The sequence below is a fragment of the Nematolebias whitei genome, chromosome 9, assembly GCF_014905685.2.
Source record: "Nematolebias whitei isolate Nwh7 chromosome 9, NemWhi1, whole genome shotgun sequence".
NCBI classification, from domain to species: Eukaryota; Metazoa; Chordata; class Actinopteri; order Cyprinodontiformes; family Rivulidae; genus Nematolebias; species Nematolebias whitei.
The window spans coordinates 37,391,602-37,417,522 of NC_056506.1; the positions used below are offsets into that span (position 1 = coordinate 37,391,602).

General features: G+C 38.9%; 1 protein-coding gene across 1 annotated transcript in view; it reads left to right on the plus strand.

Moving 5' to 3' along the window:
* agap3 (ArfGAP with GTPase domain, ankyrin repeat and PH domain 3) overlaps positions 1 to 25,921 on the plus strand; it is a gene marked incomplete at its 3' end in the record, with an annotated part of 155,826 nt that overhangs the window by 92,171 nt on the left and 37,734 nt on the right. The window contains 6 exon segments of the mRNA XM_037682312.1: positions 3,019 to 3,104; positions 8,007 to 8,148; positions 8,279 to 8,413; positions 13,080 to 13,207; positions 13,456 to 13,611; positions 19,192 to 19,275. Of these exon segments, the coding sequence (XP_037538240.1) occupies positions 3,019 to 3,104; positions 8,007 to 8,148; positions 8,279 to 8,413; positions 13,080 to 13,207; positions 13,456 to 13,611; positions 19,192 to 19,275 (731 nt within the window).

Genomic DNA, 25,921 nt, shown 5'->3' on the forward strand with positions numbered 1-25,921 from the left:
ATGGATGGATGGATGGATGGATGGATGGATGGATGGATGGATGGATGAATGGATAGATGGTGCCATGCCGCCCAGGCGAAATGAAGCTGTTTTGATCATTAAAGTGCATTTGTTAAGGCAAAGCTAAACTAAGACACACCTTTGCTATAATTCAGAGCAAACAAACAATTGTTTTTAAGTGTTAATCTTGTTAAATTTCTAAGAACTGCAACAGCGAGTTCTCCTGTGCACGCTTGCTTCACTCAGCTGGTGCAGGTGTAAGAACGCTGGAGAGCTAGCGGCTCCAGTTGCGATGGATGGATGGATGGCACCACGCCGCCCAGGCGAAATGAAGCTGTTTTGACCATTAAGCGCATAATAAACACGACGGTTCAGCGGTGACGCATAATAAATGCAACTTATAAGCCAAAGCGACTTATACGTGTTTTTTTCCTCTTCATGATGTTTTTTTGACTGATGCGACTTATTCGCTGGAAAATACAGTAGTTTACATTAAAATGGTTTGTTTGTTTAGCTATTGTTTGGCTTTTTGATGTCACCATTTAACTCCGACAATATCCTTTTCAAAAGTTGTCGTTGACAGCTTATGTTGCCATCCTAATCTGAAGCCAGATTTTGCAGTGTCGGTCTGAAATGGTAGCAAGAATGCCCACATTTGCTCTAATTGACCTGTCCTTTGAAAATCCACCACGATGTTGGCAAACCCAGAGTTAACTGATGATCTTTCGTATTTATTTATTTTTTTATTTATTTTTTTTGCAGTGTTTCGTTTTAGTGTAATTATAGTGTGGATGAGACATGAAGCGCATAATTAGTTTCTGGCATTTTGCTGCACCAAGGGATGAAAAACAAAACAAAACACATTCTCATAGCTTAATTAGTCCTTGAGAAATCAATGGTGAAAATGCAGGGGGGGAAAAACAGAATGGGGGTTGTAGCTGTAATGAAGTAAAAAATGTCGGTTCTGGTCTGTGTGCTCTTTCGCCTTGCTGCAGGTTGCTGTGATACAACATACCCGCCTCGTGTGCCGCAGCTTCTCAGGGCTTTCTTTGTTTCATTTCTGCTTTTATCACTGGCTTTTCTCCAGTTCGAGTATTTAACTTGAAGATGCGTCGCCCAGCAGCAGAGGAGGGTTCAGCTGTAGCTTTGCTTCTCACGGTTTTCTTCCTGCGCTTTTGCTATGATATCTGAAAAGAGTTACTGGGGTGTGTTGCCATGGCAACGCCGGATGGAGCGCCGTCGGATTGTGGCTGTGTGTCAAGGTCTGAGTCTCGGTGTAAAGCGGAGTATGCTTACTGCGTGTTAACCACGCTTTCCAGCGCACTGTTTCAATGTGTGCAGGGGTGTTCGTCGCCTGTTTTTATGTGATGTTGAACTCGAACATAAACTTGTATAACTCAGAGTTAGGTTCCAGCTCGCCAGAAGGAGCGCAGCAACAGTCTGTCTCACTGCCTCACAACACTGGCTTTCTCCTCGGATGCATATTATTCTTTCAGCTCTAAATGAAGACAAGAGCATTCTGGATGATTATGCAATGAAGATGTTTAGTTCCAGTCCCTTCCCTGTTTTTAACAGAGCCATATGCTTTGGTCGCATTACTAGTTTCTGAAAGTCTCATAATCTCTTCTGGCAGATGGATGTACATACATGCTGCCCATGTCCAAACAAGCCCTGCGATAAATCTTTGGCTCTCTGATCCCACTTTGTAACGACATTCTCATCTTTTGAAACAGGATTCAAACACGCATATTCATCACTGTTAATTTCTTTGTCTGAGGATCCCCAGAACTGTGTGACTTCAGTGAACTAAGTAAACAGAGCAAAAGCTTGCTGGAATTTCATCAATCTTTTACACTCTTTGTTACTCAACCAGTATCCAAATGGGGCTTGAGAGCTGTTGCAAGAAAGTGCATCAGTCCAAAGTGGGCTTTAAAGAGTGGAAATATGGCTCAAGCAGTTATCTACTGCTTGCTGACACAGGAACAGTCCTCTTAACTTTTTTTTTTAATCGCCTCCAGCTACTATGTGGTCCTACTCCTCCAAGGCGAAATCCTTAGCGCTTGATTTGTCTGTTTAGCAGCAAAAGCTCCAATTCTGTGCTTCAGCCTGTTGAATTCCAAAACCTGGCTTCAGCATCATTTTTAGACATGTTTCATGATGGAAAAAAAGCCTTTTCAAAGTTCTGCATTATTCACTTCTGACAAATAGCTCTCAGCGTATTTTTGTATTCATAAAGGCACCATTTTCATCCCATGTGAGGACATCTCTAGCCTTGCAACTAGCTCATTTGAATCTTTTTAATCTCTGCAGGATCGAAAAACCATTCAAATGATATGCACAATCTTATTTTCTGCGTGGTTCTCCCATTGGCCGCTTTCTTATCTGCAGCCGGCTTTGCTGGCGGCAAGGATAATGCATTTGTATCAGAAAAGAAATGAAAAGGGGAGACCAACTTCAATGCTGAATGGGAAGCAAATGTTATTTCCTCTCTATGATAACGGTGTCCTGAATATTCTTTAAGATGGTTTTACCTGTTTCATTATGAACTAATAAGTTGTGTTGTCTTCAGATTTATTGAAGCGCTTTCAGTGAAGTTTTCAGACCGAATAAGCAACCAATATTTGTAAAGTGAAAGTTTGGCCTTTCCATGACTTGTAGCAGTGCAGTAATAGGAGCAATGAGCTGGCTCCTTCAGCAGCTGCACATTAGACATGCTTAATGGCAATTTCTCCCCATCATAATTGGCTCCAGTGGGACCCGGTTTCCCGTCGGCATATGATCCACACAACACCACATTCAAGAGGTCTAAATCAAGAAACTGTGCTTAAACTTAAGCATCTTCCTAAACTTTCATGAGCCATGTCAAGCTGTGTTTTGATGTTGAATTTTGGCTTATTTATTTCTTTGTCTTTTGGTTATTGAGTGTAAAACAGATGTGCAATCTTTTCTTTTTTGGAACCCTATTGTACTTCCTAACAGTCAATTTCCAATTTTTCACGTACAAAATTTCTTCTTTAGGTGGACGGTTCAAGAAGGAAATAGTGGTGGATGGACAGAGCTACCTACTTCTCATCAGAGATGAAGGAGGTCCTCCAGAATTGCAGGTAGGAGTGCAGATTATTCAAACCGCCTCTTTGCTCTGAAGCCGCAACACTTATCGAACAGAAACTGTCTGCAAGCTGTCATGCAGACACAAACTGTTTGAGACGGATCATGAATTCCCAGCAGGACTGCTTGGAGAAGTGTGACAGCACCCTGGGGTTGTTATACAAAAAGAAGCATCAAGTCACCACAGGCAAAATCATCTTGTGGCCAAAATGGACAAAACTGAATCAACCTATGAGTACTTGAAATATTGAGGGGGGAAAAAAAATCTTGTTTCATTTTCAAATCAGTTATCAAACTTCTGTCTGCAGATATTTTTGAGCAGTGTTATGCTTCTGATGCACAATAAAAACATTATAGGTTACATTTTTAAATACAAATGTTTAGCATTTTGGCTGTCTACTTCTTGATCTGAGGACATGTAAGAGGTTGATCTGCATGAGAAGCTGTAGATGCTCTGGATGACTTTTAAGAAATTTCTGTGAACCACAAGAAACTCTTGGTTACTTTTTCCCCTCGCCGTAGTGTTGGTCATTAGGTGAACCCAATTAAAAATGTTTTGTCGATCATCAGACTTTATCTGAAACCTCTTTTTTTTCCATCTCTCCATCTGTTTTTCTGCCTGCTCAGTGGAGTGCAGTTAGAGACATGTCCTCCTGCTACAAGGACTCCCTCTCACACACACAGCTGTCATCCTCGTCATAGGAGAACCTCCACACACAACTTCATACACACTCAGCTTTGTTACACACATTGTACAAGCAGCCTGTCCCTCACACACAAGTTTTATATGATCTGTTTACAGTGGTGGGCATGGTTCCACTAATCTGCTAACAGCTAATTGCAGAACTAACTTTTTATTTTTCAGATTAGCATTTTTGTTAACTTTGGAAACTGTTACTGGACCAATTAGCTTCTTCTAAATTGAGTTCTGGTAACTTCAAGACCTCTAACACTTTTTGAAAGACCTCTCTCCACCCTGCAAAAGGCATACAGGAGAATGGTTAATCACACAAAGCAATGGTAAAAACAACAAAAAACAAAGCTAAGCTAAACATAGCAAGGCAAAGCCAAATGTCACCCAGTGACATCACCCTTAAGTAAGGGTACTAACTTATATCCTCACAGTACTATCCCCCCTATCCATACCAGGAACAACCCCTGACTCATGGACAGGGCCAGATTAACACTTCACTGTACCCTGGGCAACAGTCTTCAAGGGCCCCATCATCACGACCATAGAATCACCATAATCTGGCAAAATACAGAATAAATTGCCGTAATATACCTGTTGTACGGTATGTCGTCTCTGCTGTGACTGACGGTCTCAGAAGGAGGGAGGGGAGGGGGCAAGGGGTCAGTCTTTCCCATTGCTGTTGATGGGGCATCTTCAGTGAGGTGAATACCTGAGTGAATGGCATGGATTATTTATTTAAAATAAACTAGCGCAAACCGAACCTTTGGTCCAGCTCCTTGGTGGTCACTGAGCGGGAGAGGGTCTCAACTCACGTTCAAAGTCACAGGCAGCGCAGCAGTCTCTGGGCAGTGCAAGGGCTCGGGCTGACAGTTTGTCATAAAGTGGGAGATAACCAGATATTTTTCTTGTGCCCTCACTGTCCTGGGCCCTTTAATGGTCATGGGCCCCTGGACATTTGCCCAGTTGCCCATATGGTTAATCCAGCCTTGCTCATGGACTCAGTTTACAGCCAATCACAGAGACTTCAACATAAACACCAAACCTGAACAGGTCATTAACAAGAACTACACATTTCCACACTTAGAAACATGGGAAAGTCAGAACCATTGCACATGTCTAACTAGGTTGTCAAGTCCTCTGGAGTCTTCTATGTTGAAAAGTTTTGTTTTTTATCCAAAAAAACTTCTTCAGTCTGAGGAGCTGCAAGCAGACTCGGTCTTTTAAGCAGCACCTTCTCATAGTGGATCAACCATTTTGCTGGTGACAACCAAAACTAGTTGTTCACATGCACAAGGAGACTCATCAGCCTAACGACTGATTGTAAGTGCCTTGATGGCTGCTTGCTATTCAGGGCTGGGTGATACTAACAGTAACAGCATTATAAGAGGTGGACAATTGGACACGGAGGCCTCTGCCCCTGTTTAATGATGGACATGTTCTCTTTACTAAGATATCTTCCTTCACTCCTCTTGAACAAACATTCCTCTCTATCAAGGATGTGCACATCTTCATCCCTGAAAGGGTGACCACTGGCCTGCAGATGAGAGTAAACAGCAGAGTCCTGGCCTGATGACATTGCTCTTCTGTGCTGGGCCATCCATCCAGGGGACCAGATCTTTGGGGTGAACCAGTTTTTTGCCTTAATGTATTTTGGGGTTTGAAAGCCACTGGGACGTAAAAGAAAATTAACGTCTCTGTTTCTCCTAAACTCCTGCAACATATCGAACGACCACTGGTCAGTGTTTGGGTTTTGGGGTCCTCCTTTTCATCCGATGGATGGCTGGAGTCCTGGCTGGGTTTCATCTACTTTCAGGAGGACCCAGTTAGGATATCCATATTGCTCCAGAGCCTGTCTTGTGTGGGAATTTTAATTCTCCCTGGCTCCTGAGTTTGTGGAGACACTGTCCGTGTGGAGAGCTCTGTGTCAACCGATGAACTGATGACATTAGTTGTGACTGCCCACTCCTGGAATTAAACAACAAACACATTTATTACAGAGATAATATTGATGAAGATGCACATCAACTTTGTGCTTAATTTAAAAAATAGTTTACCACAAAGAGAATCGCTAAAGTGAAACTATTCATTATAGTAAATGACACGAGGGAGATGTCAGACGCAGTGAATACATCACCCAGCTTCAGCACAGTAGAGTTCTGCTCCGCCTCTTTTGATTTTGCTCAACCGGATTAATTGCGGTGAACTAATGAATGGGACATGGACTCTTTACCTTTGATTTATTAACTGTTGTGAGTTGTGTTCACTTACAGCGTTGTCACGTTTCAGACTGTCTTAGTGTCATAGACATCTGTGTATGATAAAAGTTATCAGTTAGCATTGGCTTCCACAAATTTTTTTTTTTTTTACCTGTTTAGTGGTTTAGCGTTAGCAAAGCTATTTTTTTGGTTAGCTGTGCCTACTTATGCTTGTTTACTTCACTTGTTAAAAACAAGCTAGCAAGTCCTTGTGATACCCCAAAGAGGCTTCACCCATGTTACTTTTTTAAAGAAGTTCATGGACCAAACATTAGGTGTCCTACACTATTTCACCCAACTTTGACCTTTTAAAACCAAGGAGGAGACACAATAATGCTAACGTGTGCACATTATTGTTCAATATTATGCTTTTGCTCACAAGGTGCATGACTTGAATTTGTACTGTTGTTGTCTAGAGTAAGCTATGAAGCAGTATTATCTGACGTTTGTCACAGAAAAAATTATCTTTGTTGACATTTTGATCCAGGGTACCACTTTCCACAGTATTTCAGAAAGTATGGAGGTGGGTGTGGAGAACGCAATAATGAAACTGTTGGAGCAGAACAGAGTACAAGAGTAAGACTGATAGCAAACGAACTATGGGAATGCATTGGGGGGGGGTAGATGTTTTTAGATAGCTGGGATCAAATGACGCAGGGGGTTGAAAAGGTAAGGTGAAGAATAAAATGCAGGCAGAGTGAAGTGGGTGATTTGTGACCGAGCTGTACCTGCAAATATCCAAGAGAACGGTTTACGAGACAGGAAGGGTAGCAGTTACAGGTTAGGAGAGACAACAGATGAAAAGACAAGGAGGCAGAAGGATTCTAATAAAGATACAAAGATTTGCAGCAGCAGTGATGAGAATGGACATGTTTAAGGACTGAGTTTATTAGATAGCATATGTGAAGAACAGAAAATCACAGAAGAGTGATAAAGATGGAGGTTTTTAAAACTGTCTGCTGGTTAATGAAGTGAAACGAAATGCATAAAAAAAAAAAAGAAGCTTTGTTAAGTAATTTAAAAAACAGATTTGAATGTATTTCTTGGACTCAGTCGATGCTGAAGTATCAGAGCTCCGCCCTGGAGACAACCCAGATCTGCTGGTTTCATTCACAAGCTTTCATATTTTCTGCTATATTTACCTTCCAGCTCTCTTCACAGCTATTGATGCCTTTCCACAACTAAACTCTGATTTACACTTGCATTATGCACACTGAGATAAGGGAATAGATATGAGTTTGGCTCAGTTGTCAGCTGCCGGTATAATTAGTGGCATAATTAAAGGCCTTCATTATGTTCCCACTCGGCGTTGTGGCTCGAAGGCTTGATTTGCCATTCACTTTGTGGTCGATAGGAAACCGTGGAATCTGAAGAAGAAAAATTAACCATAATGCCGAGAAATGATTTATCGTTTGATTGTTATTGTTGCTACTTCTGTGCATTAAGATTTAATTGGAGGGAAAGTTTCTTCCCTGTATGAATGACCGTAAACATCTTAAAGATTCTTAACGTATACAATGCAAAACAATGATACAATGATATGTTAACAGCAAAGTAAAAAAACAAAACAAGTATAGCTTTAGGAGTGATGTTGAATCATTTTGTGTTATTTCTTCTGGGTATTTTGCCCCCCCCCCCCCCACACCCACACACACACGCACACACACACAAGAAGGGGGCTAGTATATTTTGGTTGTTGCAATACTGCCCCCTTCTGTTTGTAAATATGACGTACAAATTAAACTGTCAAAATTTACATGCATTTTACGAAAAAAAAGGTTTTTAGCTTTTTAATTGTATGAACATGTTTTAACTAATTGGACATTTTAAAGCTTTCAGTTTTTTTAATGCCTGTCTAAGTTTTTCTCATCATAGAATCACACTCATAGAAGCCTCATTGAGAATTCCCTTGAAGCTAATAGTTCCCTCTGTCTCTGCCCTGATTTCAGTTTGCTGCCTGGGTGGATGCTGTGGTCTTCGTCTTTAGCCTGGAGGATGAGATCAGCTTTCAGACGGTCTACAATTACTTCTTGCGCCTCTCCAGCTACAGAAACACAGCGGAGGTGCCCATGGTCCTCGTCGGAACACAAGGTGCCCTACATCTGATGTGCATGTTTTATGTTACGTCCCTTCATACTGGAACTATGAATACGTTACATTGAATGTTTCTGTTCTAACACCTTAACTTGATTTATGCTTTTCTCCTGCCTTGTTCTGTTAGATGCGATCAGTGCTGCCAACCCCAGAGTGATCGATGACGCCCGGGCCAGAAAACTATCAAACGACCTGAAGCGCTGCACATACTATGAGACCTGCTCCACCTACGGCCTGAACGTGGAAAGAGTCTTCCAGGACGGTAAGAGGGAGCTTTTCAGCGAGTACATATAGGTATGAAAGGAGTTACGAGGTGTGGTTTCTCCAAAAATAATAACTTAACCAGGAACTGTAATCCTTTAATGATCCTACGTTGTAATTAGTAAAAACTCAATTAAAGATATTTACTCGTTCAAGATCATGATGTTTGTATGAAGTCTGCACATAAATCCTGTAATCCTCAAGGCTCAGATTTATTGCAATCTGTCATTTAAACATGTGAACAAGTCAAATTTCTGAATAAATATGTCCATTCTGATTAATTATTTGGAAAAGCCTCATGATTCTTGTTAGTTTAAAAAAAAAACTGCAGATACTGTGTTAATGATAGGAGCACATAGTGGATGCTGGGTCTTGTTAACATCGTTCTATTTTATTCAAATTCATAAGAACTAATAAAGATTGGCAGAATTTTGAGTTGATTCAGTTGTTGTACTCCTGATTTTTCAGCTCATAAATACATTGAACAGGATAAAACTACATGATAGACTGACCTTGAAAAATTTAATTTTGCAAAACAAAACTAACTAAACGTTAGAACCTTTATTAGCAACATTAAAATGTGTGTGTTTGTTTCTTTAAACCATAAATGCCATGTTAGTGTTGTTTTTTTAGTCACCACACTATTCGTTGCATGCCGTCGTATAAAATATTAATCAAATTTGATTTTCAATGCTGCAGTTATGTACGAAAGCAAAAATAATGAAAGCAGTTGTGATATTCTAAACTAAAGACAAATTAGTGTATTGTTTTTTGTTTTTATTGTTTGCACAAAAAAAGAAATGATACACATAAAGGAAAAGATCAAAAGCAAAATGTGCAGGAGAGGTCTAATGGCTCCCCTCCTTTCTAAAAAATTAAAGAAAAAAATCATAAAAGCTATATACATAAGCTTACATTTTACTTTAAACACACGCAAATACACACCAAAGCAATAGATAATAGTTCATAATAAATTTAAATTGTCCAAAAATATTAAAATAATAATAAAAATAAAACAAATGTGTTAAAAACGATATAAACTTTGTTTCAACTTTCTTTTAAATACAGATAATGCTGTACATGATTCACTTAGTTGTTTTAAACTGTTCCACAGCAAAACACCTTGATGCATGAGTGAAAATTTAGCAACAGTGATTCTGCAGAAGGGGATATGTAAATCATACCTCCTCTTTGTAGAGTATGAATGATCATAAGAATTAAACGCAAAGAAATTATGAAAATATTTAGGTAAAGGTAATGGAATACATATAACTTTATACATCAAGATTCCTGTTTGATACTTATTCACGTCATAAATTGTAAGAATTTTTAATTTTTTTAAACAGAGGTGTGGATGGAGCTAAATGTGGAGAGATGGTGACAATTCTTACAAAAGATTTTTGAAGTTTATGGATTGACTGTAAGTAAGAAGGATAGGTACTAGCCCAAATTAAATTGCAAAATAAAATATGGGGATAAATTAAACCATTGTACAAGGTTAATAAAATATTTGTTTTTAAATAGGGTTTAACCTTTTTTATAGTACCTAAAGATTTTGAAATCTTCTTACACTGATTCACAATGATTCTTAAAACAAAGTTTCTCATTAACATAGACATCTAAGAACTTTGTTGATGAAGCACTGGAAAGTAAATTGTTAATATAAATTTTAGTATTTTCAGGATTGTAATTCGTATTCTTAAATAAGATTAAATTACATTTTTTAACATTGACAGTTTATTTAACTGAAACCACTGAGCAAATTAAATGAGCCCATAATTTCCTTATCAGTAAGTGAGTCAAGATCACCATCAGCAGCAAAAAGATTGGTGTCATCAGCAAATAAGATAGGTGATAAAATACTAGATGCTTTTGGTAGATTATTAATGTAAATGAGAAACAACAATGGACCCAAAATGGATCCTTGTGGAACTCCACATTTTAAAACATCCTGGTGTGACAATATACCATTAAAAATTACAATTTGCTCTCTGTTGTGCAAATAATTTTCAACCCATTTCAGAACCTTATTGTTAAAACCATAACAAGACATTTTTGACAATAAGATTTTGTAATTCACACGTGTCAAAAGCTTTTGATAAGTCTAAGAAAATTCCTGGAGCATATTAATTTTTCTCAAAAGCAGTTGAAATCTTTTCTCTTAAGATGCACGAGAGCCATATATGTAGAACAATTATTTCTAAAGCCATACTGATTATTATTGGTCCTTCTTGACCATGTGAGCAGCTGGTTTTGGTTGTCAGCAACAAAACTGGTTGATCCACTCTGAGAAGGTGCTATTTATAAGACTGAGCTGAATACAGCACCTCAGACTGAGGAAGCCTTTCGGATGGAAGACGAAATGTTTCTACTTTTTTTTTTTTTTTGCTTTGTTTTGTTTTTTGAATGTCCAGAGGACCAGATTTAACTTTTTTAGATTTTTCTACCTGGATTATTGAGCATGCATCGGGACATACTGATTATTATGACAAAATAGTACTGAGTGTATTAGCAAAAAGTGAAATGCGTTGTCTCTAGGCTAAATAAAATGTCTCTAAAGTTGCTAGATATTACTTTCAGGGTATTTAACATTAATATAAAGTAACTCTTATTTGGAAACTTTGTTGCTTCAGCTTTGGCACATTATCCCCCAAAGCTGCAGCTCCTTTGAAAGTCTGTCATCCATTCAGAAAGCATCTGAATGTGTGGCGCAGCGTTCACTGTGCATTTCAGTAACTGTCAATGCATTTGCACATTTCACAGCTATGCTGTCTTCCTTTCCTGCCTTAATTGCTTCCTGAAGCCCAATTTGAAATAATTAAAAGAGTGCTGGGTGTCTGAAGAAGTCACTGTGTATAACTGTTGCCTTCTCTCTGTATTTGCCATGCTGCAGCAGGCAGTCGGGCGTTATGGGCCCAGCTGTCGATGCGGCTTCAGATCATCCCTCTTCTTCCCTCATTGCTAATTCACGTCACACAGCCGTGAACATCACCTCCTCCCCACTTCACCCAGACAAGTGTGCCGTGAATTAAATAGGGGGTCTCGCATTCTGCAAAGCAAATTGAGCCGTTCACATGGTTACAATGGTCTCATTTGGCCAGAAGCAGACTGTAGGGATCAGTGAAGCACTGGAAATAACTGCAGCTTTTAGTTTTATTGTAACTTCTCCTGAAAATAGTGTTGTCTTTGTAGAAGTATACACAGGACGTACAATATTTATTCTCTGACTGGAAGATAAGTGGCCTGATGTATTCTGAAAATAGCTTGCATTTAATTATATTACCTTAATAAGGAAACAACATCTGACATCTTGAATTACTGCTCCTATGCACCATGGCATCGGCAGCAGTGCTGATGTAAGATCTCTCTTTACAGAATCTTACGTGTTCTGAAGCTTATGGGAAATTATAGAAAAGTAGGTGCACGAATCATTAAATAAGAGTCACTTAAGGGCTGCAGCACAAACAAAATCACTATTTAAATTATTTGAAGGCATTCAAATTACCAACCTTGCATGCCAAAGTTTTAAACTAAGATCTCACGTGATCTGTTAGAGCTCAGTATATGCAAGGAAGATGTCTCTCAGCTACTACCACACTAAATTTTAGCTCAGTATCTGTAGAATTGGCTGAGTTATAGCCATTTTTGTGTTTGCTAACGTCAAATAGCTGTGGCAACCATCTTAAATCAGGTTGAATTTAAAAAAGCTAATCAGTTGCAGATGTACACCCAATGATTCCGTTCTGTGAGTTTCATTCAAATCTGTACAGCTAAACACGAGATATTCTGCTGACAGACAGACAAACAAACACACATTCACAAGCAATTATATCACTACCTAGCTTTCACTGCAGCAATAAAACCATTAGAGCTCCGTCTTGATTGTTGCGGCATTCTGTTTTGCCTCAAAACACTGTATTGTAACAAATTTTACATTTTTAAATCTATGTGTCCATTCTTCTCCTTTTGTGAAGGAACAGAGTCTCTTAGTGACACATCCTAATATCCACAAATGAAATTCTTTGATATTTCCAACATCGATCAAACTACTAATCACCATTTCTCCCAAAATAGGGAATTGTGATAAAAATTTGAGACCATTGGGGACAAAACATGCACTTTCACAATAAAGCTTGATATGTGAACTATACATCATCCTGAGATCATTGCAGGTGCATGACCTATGCTGAAATGAACAATTGATACATTTCTTATGATGAAATTACCCAGAAATGTTCATCAGAGGTCGAGGGTCCGTTCTGCTGAGTTGAGTTCATTGTAGTAATTACAAAAAAAGTGACCCGAACCCAGTTTTATGAGCATATACAGTAGGGAGCTAGTAATTGTTCATCAGTCAGTTTGACTGAAACAAGTGCAACACATAAAAAATAAGGAAGACAAGTGAGTTTGCACAAATGCAAATAGATTTTTAAAAGTCAAAATAAAAGCCAGATTAATAACTTACTGCTAGATTTATCACCCAGCTGGATGCAGTCCGGTTATATTTATATCCAACAAAAGCATTATATCTAATTAGTGGATCTGTTGCAGATTGCTGTCCTCCATTGAAAACAACGTACAGAAGCACATGTTGACTATATGTTTGGCTTTTACTGTCTCGCTGCATAAATCTCCCATTAACAGTCTGTTGCTGTGTTTTCCTCCAGTTGCCCAGAAGGTTGTGGCCATGAGGAAAAAGCAGCAGCTCTCTATTGGTCCCTGTAAATCCCTCCCTAACTCTCCCAGCCACTCATCAGTGCCAGCTGCATCCATCCCCTCCGTTCACATTAACCAGGTAAGGTCTTCACACAGTATCATTATACTTTACTTATCGCATGCAATTTTATGGAGGGGGAAAACAAGTCCGTTTATATAATCGCTCTCATGATGATTGCTCACTTTTTAGATGATATGCACATCACTGTATCCTGAACTGACCTTTCATTCCCATATTTTATTTTGTTCTATTTTTTTTACAATCCTCCTCTCCTCCCTCCTCTTCTCTGATTCTATCGGTTCCCTTTAATCTCTCTCGCTCCCCAGGCAGCCAATGGTGGGGGTGCGTTCAGCGACTACTCCTCCTCTGTTCCCTCCACCCCCAGCATAAGTCAGCGGGAGATGCGCATCGAGACCATCGCTGCCTCCAACACGCCCACGCCCATCCGCAAGCAGTCGAAGCGCCGCTCCAACATTTTCACAGTAAGTATGCGACAGCTGATGCAAAGCAACACCCACTCGCACTACTAGGAGGAGGACATGTTGCCAGGCTCACTGTTTAACCACCAGAGGGAGACAGGTAGCTGAAAAAAATTTCATCAAAGCCACCTCATCTGCCTCTGAGTCAGGCAAAGACAGCTTCTTGTCCACACTGCACCACGAGCTAAGGAGTAAAAGAATTACAGATATTGTTTTAGATTCCCAATATGCTCCAAAAACAATCAGCCTTGAAGCAAATATCAAAGATAAGCACTGTGGAATTAAACATCACTTATATTCATGTCATTTATACTTTTTTCTAATTGGATGTAGTTTCTCATCTCACCCATTACAAACTAGGCCCTCTGCGCTCTCTAAGTCTTTGACCTCCCATCCCCCACCCCTCTTATTTTTTGCTAGATTCTTTCTTTTCAGTGACCTCCTTGTTGCGGAGAGATGGCAGCAACAAATCACAGCTTCTCCTGCCCCACCAAGCAGAGCTAAAAATCCCAGCCAACTTGTGGCCTGTTTACACACTGCTAATAAGGCACATCTGCACCCTCCTACCACCCATCTTCAGACAGGAAAGCTCTAATGTCCACTGATCCTCCTGCTGAATCCAGATAGCTCCCCAATCCTCCACCCCACATTTTAATTCCAGCCCACATTTGGTTTCAATCACCAAGATTAGCTACAACACTAGTCTCCCAGCCTCTGTCTTTCCTGCTCTTTGCCCCTCATGTCCTGTCATATTTGCCCTCCACTCTGACCAGTAGCATATATGTGCACTAACCACTCTAATTTTCCTGAGCTTGTCTTTTACTTGTAGCCTCTGCTCTCTTCTTCTGCCTGTCCTCTTTTTTTCTCTTCTACTTTCACCGCTCTCTTTTTGCTGTCCTGCTTCTTTGAAGCTAAGCCTTTCCCAGTCTTGCTCAGTCAGATCTGAGCCTCATCATGCTCAAAGACATGTAGACATGACATGACACAGTTTGTAGAAGACAAAAATCATCAAACCAGGCTAGATTCACTCAAAACCAGTGTGGCTCGTTTTTATTTGACACTGGTTACCATTGGGTCTTTGTAACTAACATTTTCAGCCCTTGATCAAAGTTTAATGATGACTAAATCTGAACAAAAGAAGGCAAACTGGTTCAAATTATATCATTGTTGTTGTGATTTCTGATCTATGCAAAATTTGCACATCAAAAGTAAGCACCCATGATACGATTAAATATAGTTTACAATGTACAGTAGTCCCTCGCTACTTCGGGGTTCGACTTTCGCGGACTCGCTCTTTTGCAGTTTTTCAAAGTAAGATTGGACATGACACAACTGGCTGATTTAAGGATGAGCCGCACGATTGGCATGGATTTTTAAAAATTTAAATAAATTATTTTAAACTATTTAGCACCTGCTTCACTTGTGTGCAGCCCACAGCTGCAGGAGAAGCTTCCTCCTGCAGCATGTCATGATCTCCGCTCTGCAGAGGCGAAGTGGACGTGGCCGAGAGCACTAGCAGGTGGCAGAGAGAGCAGAGATCATGACATTCTGTGCTCTTTTAGAGCGTTTAGTGTTTAGAAACATTGTTTAAAATATTGCAAGAGTGTGGAAAGGGTTAAAATGCCTGTATGCTTACTACTTGTACTACTATTCCTACTTCGCAGTTTTCCACTTATCATGGGGGGGAGGGGGGGTTGAGAACGGAAACCCCGCAATAAATGAGGGACTACTGTACACACAGATATGTGCATTACAAAACAGACATAAAGTCTCCACTTTTCAAAACTTATGTAAAGTTTTTTTCATTATTATTATTTACCATTAAAGCACTTTGCCTATGGATGACAAGTGCAACCAAAGCAAAAAAAAAAAAAAAAGAAGTTTGTTTTGCAACATATCTGTTATTAAGAGAGAATTTTTTTTGGTATCTTAAAGAAAATTGTAAAATTTTCAAATTCATAGCTTAATGCTCTCTTTAGGACCAGCACTAATGTTTGTTTTCTTCTCCAAAACATTTGAGCTTTATGAGACAGATCTAGCTATGTGAGATATATCTTCTTCTATCACCCCAGTATTTCCACCCTTTACCCTACCTTTAAAGTTTCCCCTCTCCCCCACCCTGTTTCCTCACCCTCACCTATGGCCACTCCTTTATCTTTGTAGCTAACTCTTCCTGTCTGTTCCTCCTTTCTTCTGTTTTTCCTATTGCCTTGTTCATTTTACCCCAGCTGCTGTGGGAGCCGCATGTTTTTGTGGCCCCCGAGCAGTATAGGCTGGTGCTAGCTCCCCTTGTTGTCTCCCTTCCCCCCCTGCTAGGTAGTGACTAACCATGTCCACCAGAGAAATGAGCCTCTCCCCGTCCGCGTCATGGAGATACCGAAGCACGCCACCTACCCAGTGTGGGTGCCGGAGTGGCAAGCCGAGCGGGAGTTTCAGCTCATGACCTTCTGAAGAACGGCGAGCCGTGGGTGGGAGGAGGGGGAGGGTAACGGGAAGAAAGGAGGAGGAGGACGGGAAGTTAACTCGGCAATGTCGACGTTTCTTCACTGACACTTCAAGAGTGTGATGGGCTCAAGAGATGAAGACTTGCAGCACAGAAATCTTCTTGCCATTTTCACAGAACAACAAAAAAAAAAAATAAAGTTTCATCAACACGACAGTGTCGAGGATGTCACCTAGTCATGTCCACACACACACCCCCCCCCCCAAAAAAAGTTGATCCCTATATTACAAGTTCTTTAACTGTCCTGCAAATTGGTGAGAGATTGTTGACTTTATGTTAATTCTGAAAAAAAATATTAAAGGCAGAAGATAAGCCTTAATGTCACTGGTAGATAAGTTTAGTCCAGTTATAAATGATGAGATAAAGGTGTATCACATTCATGGCACTGGCATTGGGACTCTTCAAAATAAAGAAAATTACAGTGAACATTTTATTAAGTTAACAATAATTGAGAGTGCAAGACAGTTTTAGGCCCACATATTTGGTCCAGCTTCCATCACGTTCAGAAAAAAAGTATTTTTTCTTGTTTAAAGTAAGTAAATAATCTTATACTTTTACATAAAAAATCTACTCACTTTGTCTTTTCACCACCTTCACAATTCCGTTTTATCATCACAAATCATCTCAAGCCAGTTTTGACCATAACTACTCTCGCCCACTAGGTGTCAGTGCAGCACACATTATTATTCTTTCCTAGTGCTTCCATGGTCAAAAACTAAAGTTTTTCTAACCTGTCCGTGGTCTTGTGTTGTCCTCAGACCTTGTCCGTCCTTTTTTGTGTTCAAAAGCACACTGTTAAAAATTTAGATCAATAATATGCCATTTTTTATACTTAAACCCATTCCGCTTCATTCACTCCTTTGAAATCAACACATTTTTTTAGTGCCAGCCATTCTGCATTTTCTCCATTTCATCTTTTATTTTCTCACTGGATCGCTACACATGAGATACAACATAATTAAACAACAACAAAAAAATAACCATTTGCCACTGTTTTTTAATATTTACAGATTTGTGCTTCTGTTTCCAACCTTTCTTCAACAAAAAGGGCTTTCCAACTCCTTCCGAATTAGAAGAGCATGATGGTTAAAAATAAAGAGTCCCCCTGCTTTGCCAGACCTGATAGAGAGGGGATTATTGATGGAGGACTTACTGCTCTTTGCTGCTTTACCCTAAATGCTTTATCCACATTTAGGGTAATGCGCATGGAAACGACAGGACTTTTGCGTCTAACGCAGCCTAGTCGTGTCCATTGGAGTGTACTTAAAGTAGACTGTTAAATCTCATCTAGAGAGACAGACTGTAGGGACTCTTTTGGAAATGCCCCCCCATCCCACCTTTTTGCCTGCCCTGCCTTGTGCACTCATGCAGACTTGCCATACAAAAACACACTGTACAGTCAAGTCACTCTTGGAACTGTTATCCAGCCACCTAAAGGACACACGTGTTCCTTACATGACATCACACTGCCTTTTTTTCATAAATGAGGACTCAAGGACTAGAGGTGCCAAGCTGTTTATTTTATTTTTCTCTTTTTGTTGAGTTGGTTCTTATTTCACAAGATTTATGTTTTCCGGGGCGTATTGAACTGAATGGAAAATGTGTACATGTATGATAAAATTGAGGTGTTTTAGATTAGAGCAACTTTGGGGAAACTTTATGAAGGCCTTCATAAAAAATTAGCACAGACTGTCAGGAATTTGGGGGAGATTGCAAAGACATGTTACTCTGAAAGTCACCATCAAATGATACTCGGTTGCACCGACTTGTATGAATGTAGTTAAATGTTATATTGTTTGCTCATTTATTTTTGCACCTTATGTTTTCAGTTTATTTTCTTTATTCGTTTTTGTTTCGGCATTTTCAGTTCGGTACGGAGATTATGAACTCTTGCATAATCGCTTTTCTACCATTGAAGGGACTGATGAAAACATAGACTGCTGTATATCTTGTATTGTATTTTATTTACAATGCTACTCTATAAAAGGTACATACAAATATATGAAATAATGCCTTTATTGTCCATCCTATATTTTGTGGGAACTGCAATGTTTGGCTCAATCTGTTGAATATTTTGAAGTGAATTTGTGACTTGCTTTGTATGGTGTCTGTATAGAGGCTAAACAAGTCATCATTAAAAAAAATAAAATGTTGGAAAAACTATCTTAACGTCAGAGTTGGTTTACTTGAACTCCAGTTCTATTTCTTCTTCATTGGTGACTGGACATTTCTCATGTTCTGAGTGAGACCATGCACACTCTTGTTTGTCCCTACCTGTATCTCATCTCTTTGTGTCGGGGTGGGAAGGTTATAATTAAATGAAGCGTTTTTTTTAAACAGCACTTTTTTAAATTTTTAACATTTTTTCACCCACAGGTTCTACCAGAATATCCTGTTAATAGTTTTTTTCTTTTCTGACTTTGACATTGTTTTATTTGCAAAATGATTTATGTCCTACAAGGTTTTGCAGGTGAACCGTTGGAGGAAGCTGCTTGTACTTGAGATTTATTCATAATAACCACTGTTCCTTTCTCTCCTTCATAAAAATATATTTACTATGCTGAAAAAGCCATGATTATTCAATGTGACTGTGTGAAAGGCACAGCTGATGCTTCTCTGGGTAGCGCAGCAGTTGGCCTGCAGGTCCACTATGGGCCCGCTCTGGGTGTCAGAGGAAAAGGATCCCCCGAAGGGTTTCAGGGCTGAGTCATGACTCAATGTTTGGTCGTCCTTTTGGTCTCCTCTGTGTTGAAATGTGTCTGGTGTGGTCTTGTTTTGGTCGTTGATTTGATTTTGTTCCTTTTAACTTGCACGTTGATGTTATTGCTGAATGTTCTGCTGGTTTGCTTGTTTGTTTGTTTGGAGCTTTTTTTTTTTTTTTTTTTTGGCGACGCTGAGTTTCACCACAAGTATTACAGATGCTCAGAAACGCAATCTCTCCCTCACCTTTCTGACCCCCAGTCTATCTGTCTCACCCACACACACCCCCAACAAACAAAACTACACCCACCCTCAGCTTCCACACTGCCCTGTCTCCTGTGTCCTCTCGGTTACTGACTGACTCTCTTGTTCTTTTGCAGTCGCGGAAAGCCAGTGAGCAGGCAAAGAGCGTTGACAGTAAAACAGACAGCATAGGCAGTGGAAGGGCCATACCTATTAAACAGGTGAGCACCTTTACTGATCTTTTACCTTCATTTCCAAAATGTCCCCGGGTAAGTATGAATTATTTGTTTCAGATTAAACTTCTTTTTAAAGTTTGGGATGTTGAGATTAAATTATTGCAACTCAACCTTAAAGTGATGTCTTAGTACAACCACTAGATGGCGACAAAACATAATAAATACCTGGATGGTTACACAGGAGCGGCAATATATTTATAAATCAAACACCTGCGAAAAAGAATTAAATATAAATGCTGAAAACACAATTATTTAAGTATAATTTTTTTTGTTTTATTGATAAATAACTTACATTTGCATCCCATATTTAAAAAAAAACTTTTTTTGTAATAAAACATTCTTTTAAGTATCAATAACGAGACACAAAGTTGCATATTTATTAGTGTGGGAACACTTTAATTAACAAACTGACCAAAGTCATGTAATGTGCTAAAGTGATTTTAAGGTAAGTTTAGTTTATTGATAATTTGAGTTAACTTACTATTTATTTGCATTTTCTTCTTGTTTAGTTGCTTTATTGGGAACAAAAACAATATATTTAAAGGGTATTTGTGTTATAAATGGTTGCAAATATAATAGGTGTGTAATTTGGAATAAAAGATCATTCATGCATGTTCACATAATCCATTTGGACAGCAATAATCTGATTAAATTAAACTAAGATGCCCAAATAGATTTTTTTGTTTTGTTTTACTCACTAAAATCTTGTTTAGAAATGTGAACATAACATAAAATAAGTCACGTTTTTACACAACTTGTATTTATAATCCATCAAAAAGCCTATTTTTATTCATTTAAATTTTTTTTTTTTGTCATTTTATTTTAGTTTTTAAATTCCCTAAAGTTTATTTAGTATTTACCGTTGTAAGACTTTTACCATCTTTATAACAATAAATAGGATCAGTTGTGCTGTTAGGAAGATGGAAATAAATGCCAACGAAGGTATGCTGAGGAGAAGTAAAGAACGGATAGATTAGTAATCACTCCTGATTATATGAGGGCTTTTTAAAATGGGTCAGTATCCTCGTATTATCCTCTTTACCTGCTGATGATACGGGATAATGTCCGTCTTTTCTACCAGACCTCCTCATTCCTTTTGGAAGAAAATTGCCAGGGCTTCAGTCCAGCAGAAATAATACCAGGGTGATGCTTTCAAGCTGCCGTGCTCAATCAGAAACATCCCTTTTCCTTTTATTACAATACAATATCTATAAGGTAACGTGCATGGATGATGGTGTCAACAAAAAAAAAAAAGAAAAATGCTGAATTTCTTTAGCAGGGAAGTGATATTTTGCATTATGAACCCATTTGTTTGTTGGTTCCTTCAAAACCTGCAAGGAAATCTTTCACAAAGCAACATAGAATTATAAAACTTCATGGTGGTCACTCTGAAAACATATTTTTTGGGGGGGTTATCTGAAAATATTTTAATTTATTTTATTTTATTGTAGATTTGCATCTTTTCTTGCAGCGTCTGGCCACAATTCACGAGTGTATTTTTCAGAGAGTAAAAAGATTTGCTTAAGTTTTCCTCTAATATATTATATTAGGCCTTATTCAAAGTCCAAGTCCGGTTGCAACTTTTCCACCTCTTTATTTATCTACAAAGATATAGTTTTGTGTGTGAAGGCAGCAGTTTGCTTGTAGATGTGAGCTGTCCAAATTACACATTAAATTCACTCCCTGCTCAGGAGCATTCCTGCTCTCACAGACCCCACCGTTCCCCTTCCAAGTCAACACTTTCCTCCTCGTGTCATAAAGGACCAACCTCTCAGTCAGCCATAAAGGCAGGATGCTTTCCTCCTGGTTGTTCAACAAACGAAGAGAACGACTCTGTCTTCTGTGGACATACAACAGTGTGAACACAGATGATCAGCCTGTTTCCGTATGTTCCACAGGTTTTAACGCACTAGTCTCGTGTTTGTGAGTCAGGTTTGGGTACAAAATGTGTAACCTTTTGAAGTCAACCTATTCAGTGCAGCAACCGACTGAGCCATTATTACAAATTGTTTCTGTGTAAACGGCCACATTTGGCAGCGGTTTAAAATAACAACCAGAAAGTAGATTTTCACTTAATTCTCTTACCTCTTTATTGATCTACATCACAGCTCTGATAAATAATAGAAAGTTGCACACTGATTGTGAGTATAGATTTGTGTATGCTTCAGTAAAGGCACAAGATGAGCAACATATTTGCTTGTAAAACATGCATTATGAAGTTGCCAGAGGGAGTTTTACTGGATCATTTACTTTGTATGATTGGAGAGCCATTGCAAAAGTGTTTACAGTTCTTTTATTGATTAACTTGAGAAGAGTCTCAGCAGTCAGCAACTTATTGATCAAGTGACTTTCTTTTTAGGAAAAAAGCACTAGTATTTGCATAACAAAGCAGTTCATAATTCTATGGATTGCAAATTGATCGAGTTTAATTACAATATATTAAAAAAAAAAACTAAAATGTATTTGTCCACTTTGCTTCCTTAAATAATTGGGGATGACTCCCATCTACTAACACACCAAGTTATAGCATGGTTTCTATCAAATTGACTGAGTTATGGCCACGTGTGTTTGCAAAGGTTGATTAGCTGTAACACACATCTTGAACTGGTTTGGTTCTAAAAGTGAATCCGTTGATGTTACTCCAGTGAGAACTTTCTGAGCGTTTCATTAAAATCTGTTCAGTACTTTGAGATATGCTAATAACAGAAAAACATGGCTGACTACAACACTTGATGCCAAAGTTTTGCAAAAAGACCTTGTTCGATCCGTTAGTTTAGAATGTGTCTGGATGACTGAGATACCGCCATACTAAATTAATATATTTAATGTTGACATTCTTCTAACCATGTTTGTGTTAGCCAAGTCTGATTAGTTGTAGCAGCCATCTTGATGGCACCAAAAGTTAATATGTTCAGTGGTTTAATTTTGAGTTTGAGTTTCATGAGATATTTTGCTAACAGACTCGCACAGTCTATCAAGCACAGGCATAGCTTATACCATAACTGCCTGCAATCAGGTAATAAAAATGAATTTTTAATTGTACTGCTGTAGCAATTTTAGCCATTTTGTCAATGAGTGCAACACCACATGACAAGAATTACTGCTAATATGTCTTTGTGCAATAATCCAGGTAGATAAATCTAATCTTGCGTCAGGTCCTCTGGATGGATTATTCTTTGTTGAAACGTTTTGTCTTTTATCCAAAAGACTTCTTCAGTCTGCAGCACCTTATGGATCAGCCAGTTTGCTGATGACAGCCAAAACTTCTTGTTCACATGTAGAAGGAGGACCATCAGCCTAACAATTGATTATTAGTGCCCTGATGGCCACTTGCTATTCACAGAGGGCTGAGTGATACTAGCAGTAACATCATTATAAGAGGTGGACAATTGGACACGGAGGCCTCCTCCCCTGTTCAACGATGGACAGGTTTTCTTCACAAAGATGGCCTCCTTTACTTCTCTCTCAAACCATTGTTCCTCTCTGTCCAGGATGTGAACATCTTCATCCCTGAAAGAGTGACCGCTGGCCCGGAGATGAGTGTAGACAGAGTCCTGGCCTGATGATGTTGCTCTTCTGTGCTGGGCCATCCTTTTGGCCAGTGGCTGTTTAGTTTCCCCGATGTAAGACTGGTCGCAGCCCTCCTGGCATTTAACAATATTACTCTGTGCCGGGGGTCCAGATCTTTGGGATGAACCAGTCTTTGATGTAATGTATTTTGGGGTTTGAAGGCCACGGAGACTTTAAACAAAGAAGAATCCGTTCAGAGAACCCAACTCAACATTTTTAGATACTGCTATGGTTTTACTCTGTGGTCTTTTGGTGTCAGTTTTTTTTGTTGTTGCCTGTTTTTCAGTTCTTGTCCTTTCTGTCTCAAAACACTATTTTTAACCTAACAGATTAATTTAAAGTACTATATTAAATGCCCGTCTTTCTATAATGTTTCATTAAGCACATTTTGAAGAATCGTGTCTTTAATGATTAATACAAACAGAAGAAAACATAACGAGTACATTTTCAATTGTTTCAAATGCAGTTTTTGTTTTTAAAAGGAATTCATTTAGATGTATGAAAGGTGGAAGTCTTTTGCCAAAAGGTTTAATAAACATTTACTCAGACATGAACACTGGAAGCATGTTCAATACCAGCTAAGAAGATAATGTTTTTAAATGTTAAATTTAAAAACAGTAATGCATGAGTCAGTTTTCTTTTTTACTCTCCTTTATGGTGGATTGTTTGCTTTTTTTATGTAGAAGTCACTGTTTTGTTTCTACAGCCAACACATATCTCCACCACTTGAGAATACTATATGAAGCACTTTTTTTTTAACTTGGTAATAAAATTTTCCCTAATTTACAGTTTTACATTTTTTTTTACCTATAATTTGTTTAACTATAATAACAAAATATGGAATGAAAGAATCTCCCAACTATTGTAATGACAAGGTCTGAAACCCTGACTTTTTGATCCTACCATGAAACCAACAACCAGATTGACCTTCCATTCAAATGAATAAGGATTGGGATTAGGATGATTGTCGGCAAACAGCCTGGTGCCCAGGTCACCAAGGGTCAACTTTTCCTGATGTGTTAATCAGGATTAAAGGCTGCAGCATGATCCCAACTAGCACAAAAAACTCACCACACCCACTTCCTCCCCCTTTTTTTAGTGCACACACAACTCTGGACCTGGCTGTATAAGAACAAACATTGCCCCAGTTTAATCCTCTAATTAAGCGGGCCCCTCCTTGCTGTTTAACCCTGAAGAGCCTCCTGGCCTTTGCTCTCAGCGGCGTTTGGTCACCTCCAGCAGAGGAACTGCATTGTTTACCAGTGGATTTACTCTACAGATAAGGAAACCATCTATCCTAAAAGCCCCCCCCAAAGATAAAGTAGAATAGAAAAGGAGCTAAAGGGGCTTTGAAGAGGGGAGATCACGCTCTCTAATCCCAGGATTGAGGGGTCTTCCAGAGGTCAGCATGCAATGTGTATGAAAGCAGAGAGGAGGTCTGGCAAATTGGATTGTCCCTTTTTACGAATGGTCTCTGTGCCAGAAGAACTTTGCTGATTCAAACTGCAACAATTTAAGTATCATCAAACCTGTTTGCCATCAAAATATACCGGAACAGGCAAAAATAAAGAAATCATTTGCAGCTACTCATATGTTTTCTTATTGTACGCATTCGTTCCTCGATTATCGCGGGGGTTACGTTTCAGACACCAACACAATATAGGTGAAAAACCACAAAGTAGGAACGGTATATTTATTTGAGTATTTATATATATTTCATGCTGTTGTTTTCATTCGTCCTCATCTGCTCACACAGACTCATGTTCGTGCTGCTGTTGTTTGGCACATTGTTTTGTACTGTTAATGCTTAGTGTATAAACATTTAGTTTAGTGTATTCTTAGTTTTAGTGTATTCTTAATTTAGTGTAGTTTTAGTTTAGTGTATTTCTTGATTCATGTCTTGGGTCTTACTACTGTTTCTCTGTACAATTTGTATTTTTGTTGGATGTAACTGTGACCCCATGTGCATAGTTTTGTTCCACCTCTTGTACCACATGTGATGAGAATGACAATAAAAAACCTTGAATCCTTGAATATATTTAAAGCTTTATTTACTTCCCACACTCTTGCAGTGTTCTTAATAATGTTCTAAACTCTTAAACCTACGTAATTTTAACAACATATGTATATGTACTGTACAGTGCATACTGCAAAATGTTCTATAGGTACTCACCAGTGAAGGTACTACAACTTGAAGGATGAGTTCAGCTTCAGGATTATTTGCGACTTTCCTGCCAGTTCTGTGAGCTTAATGCATAGATCGTTACTTCTGACTTTGCGTTGCAAAACTATTTTTACTACATCGGTTTCTCTGCTAGTGTTTGCTCCCTTCATAACTGTTCTTTGAAGTTCAGCAGAAAACAGCGGCCAGAAGCACTGTTAGCTTCTGGGCTGTGTAGTTCTTTTGACTTGCGTTACCGTATAGGCTTATTGAAAGAAAACTAGAAAATGGTGGCTCCTGTCCAAAGTATGTTTGGTTCAGTTAAGTTCGGTTTGGTTTGGTTCGCATGTCTGAAGTTAATTTGGTTTAGTTTCTCCGCTAGTGTTTGCTCCGTCCATTGCTGTTCTTTGAATTTCGGAAGAAAGCAGTGGCCGCAAGCTCTGTTGGTTTCTGGGCCATGTAGTTCCTTTGACTTGCGTTACAGTGCAAAACTATAAAATGACAGCACCTGTCCCAAGCATTTTTAAAAAATTTTGTTTTGTTTTTCACGAGTAATATTAAATTTGACAATCGTGTGTCATGTACAGTAGTCCCTCGCGGACTCGCTCTATCGCAGTTTTTCAAAATTAGATTGGACATGACATACAATTGGCTGATTGATGGATGAGCCGCATGATCAGCATGGAATTTTTATTTAAAATAAATGATTTAAAATTATTTAGCACCTCCTGCACCCTTGTGCAGCCCATACTGCAGGATAAACTTCCTGCTGCAGCTGATCAGCTGTTCACCGTGCAGAGCGGAGAAGTAGGCGTGGCCAAAAGCGCTTGCAGATGGCTGAAAGCAGATGAGGCAGGGAGTTGAAATCATGACATTCTGTGCTCTTTTAGAGCATTTAGA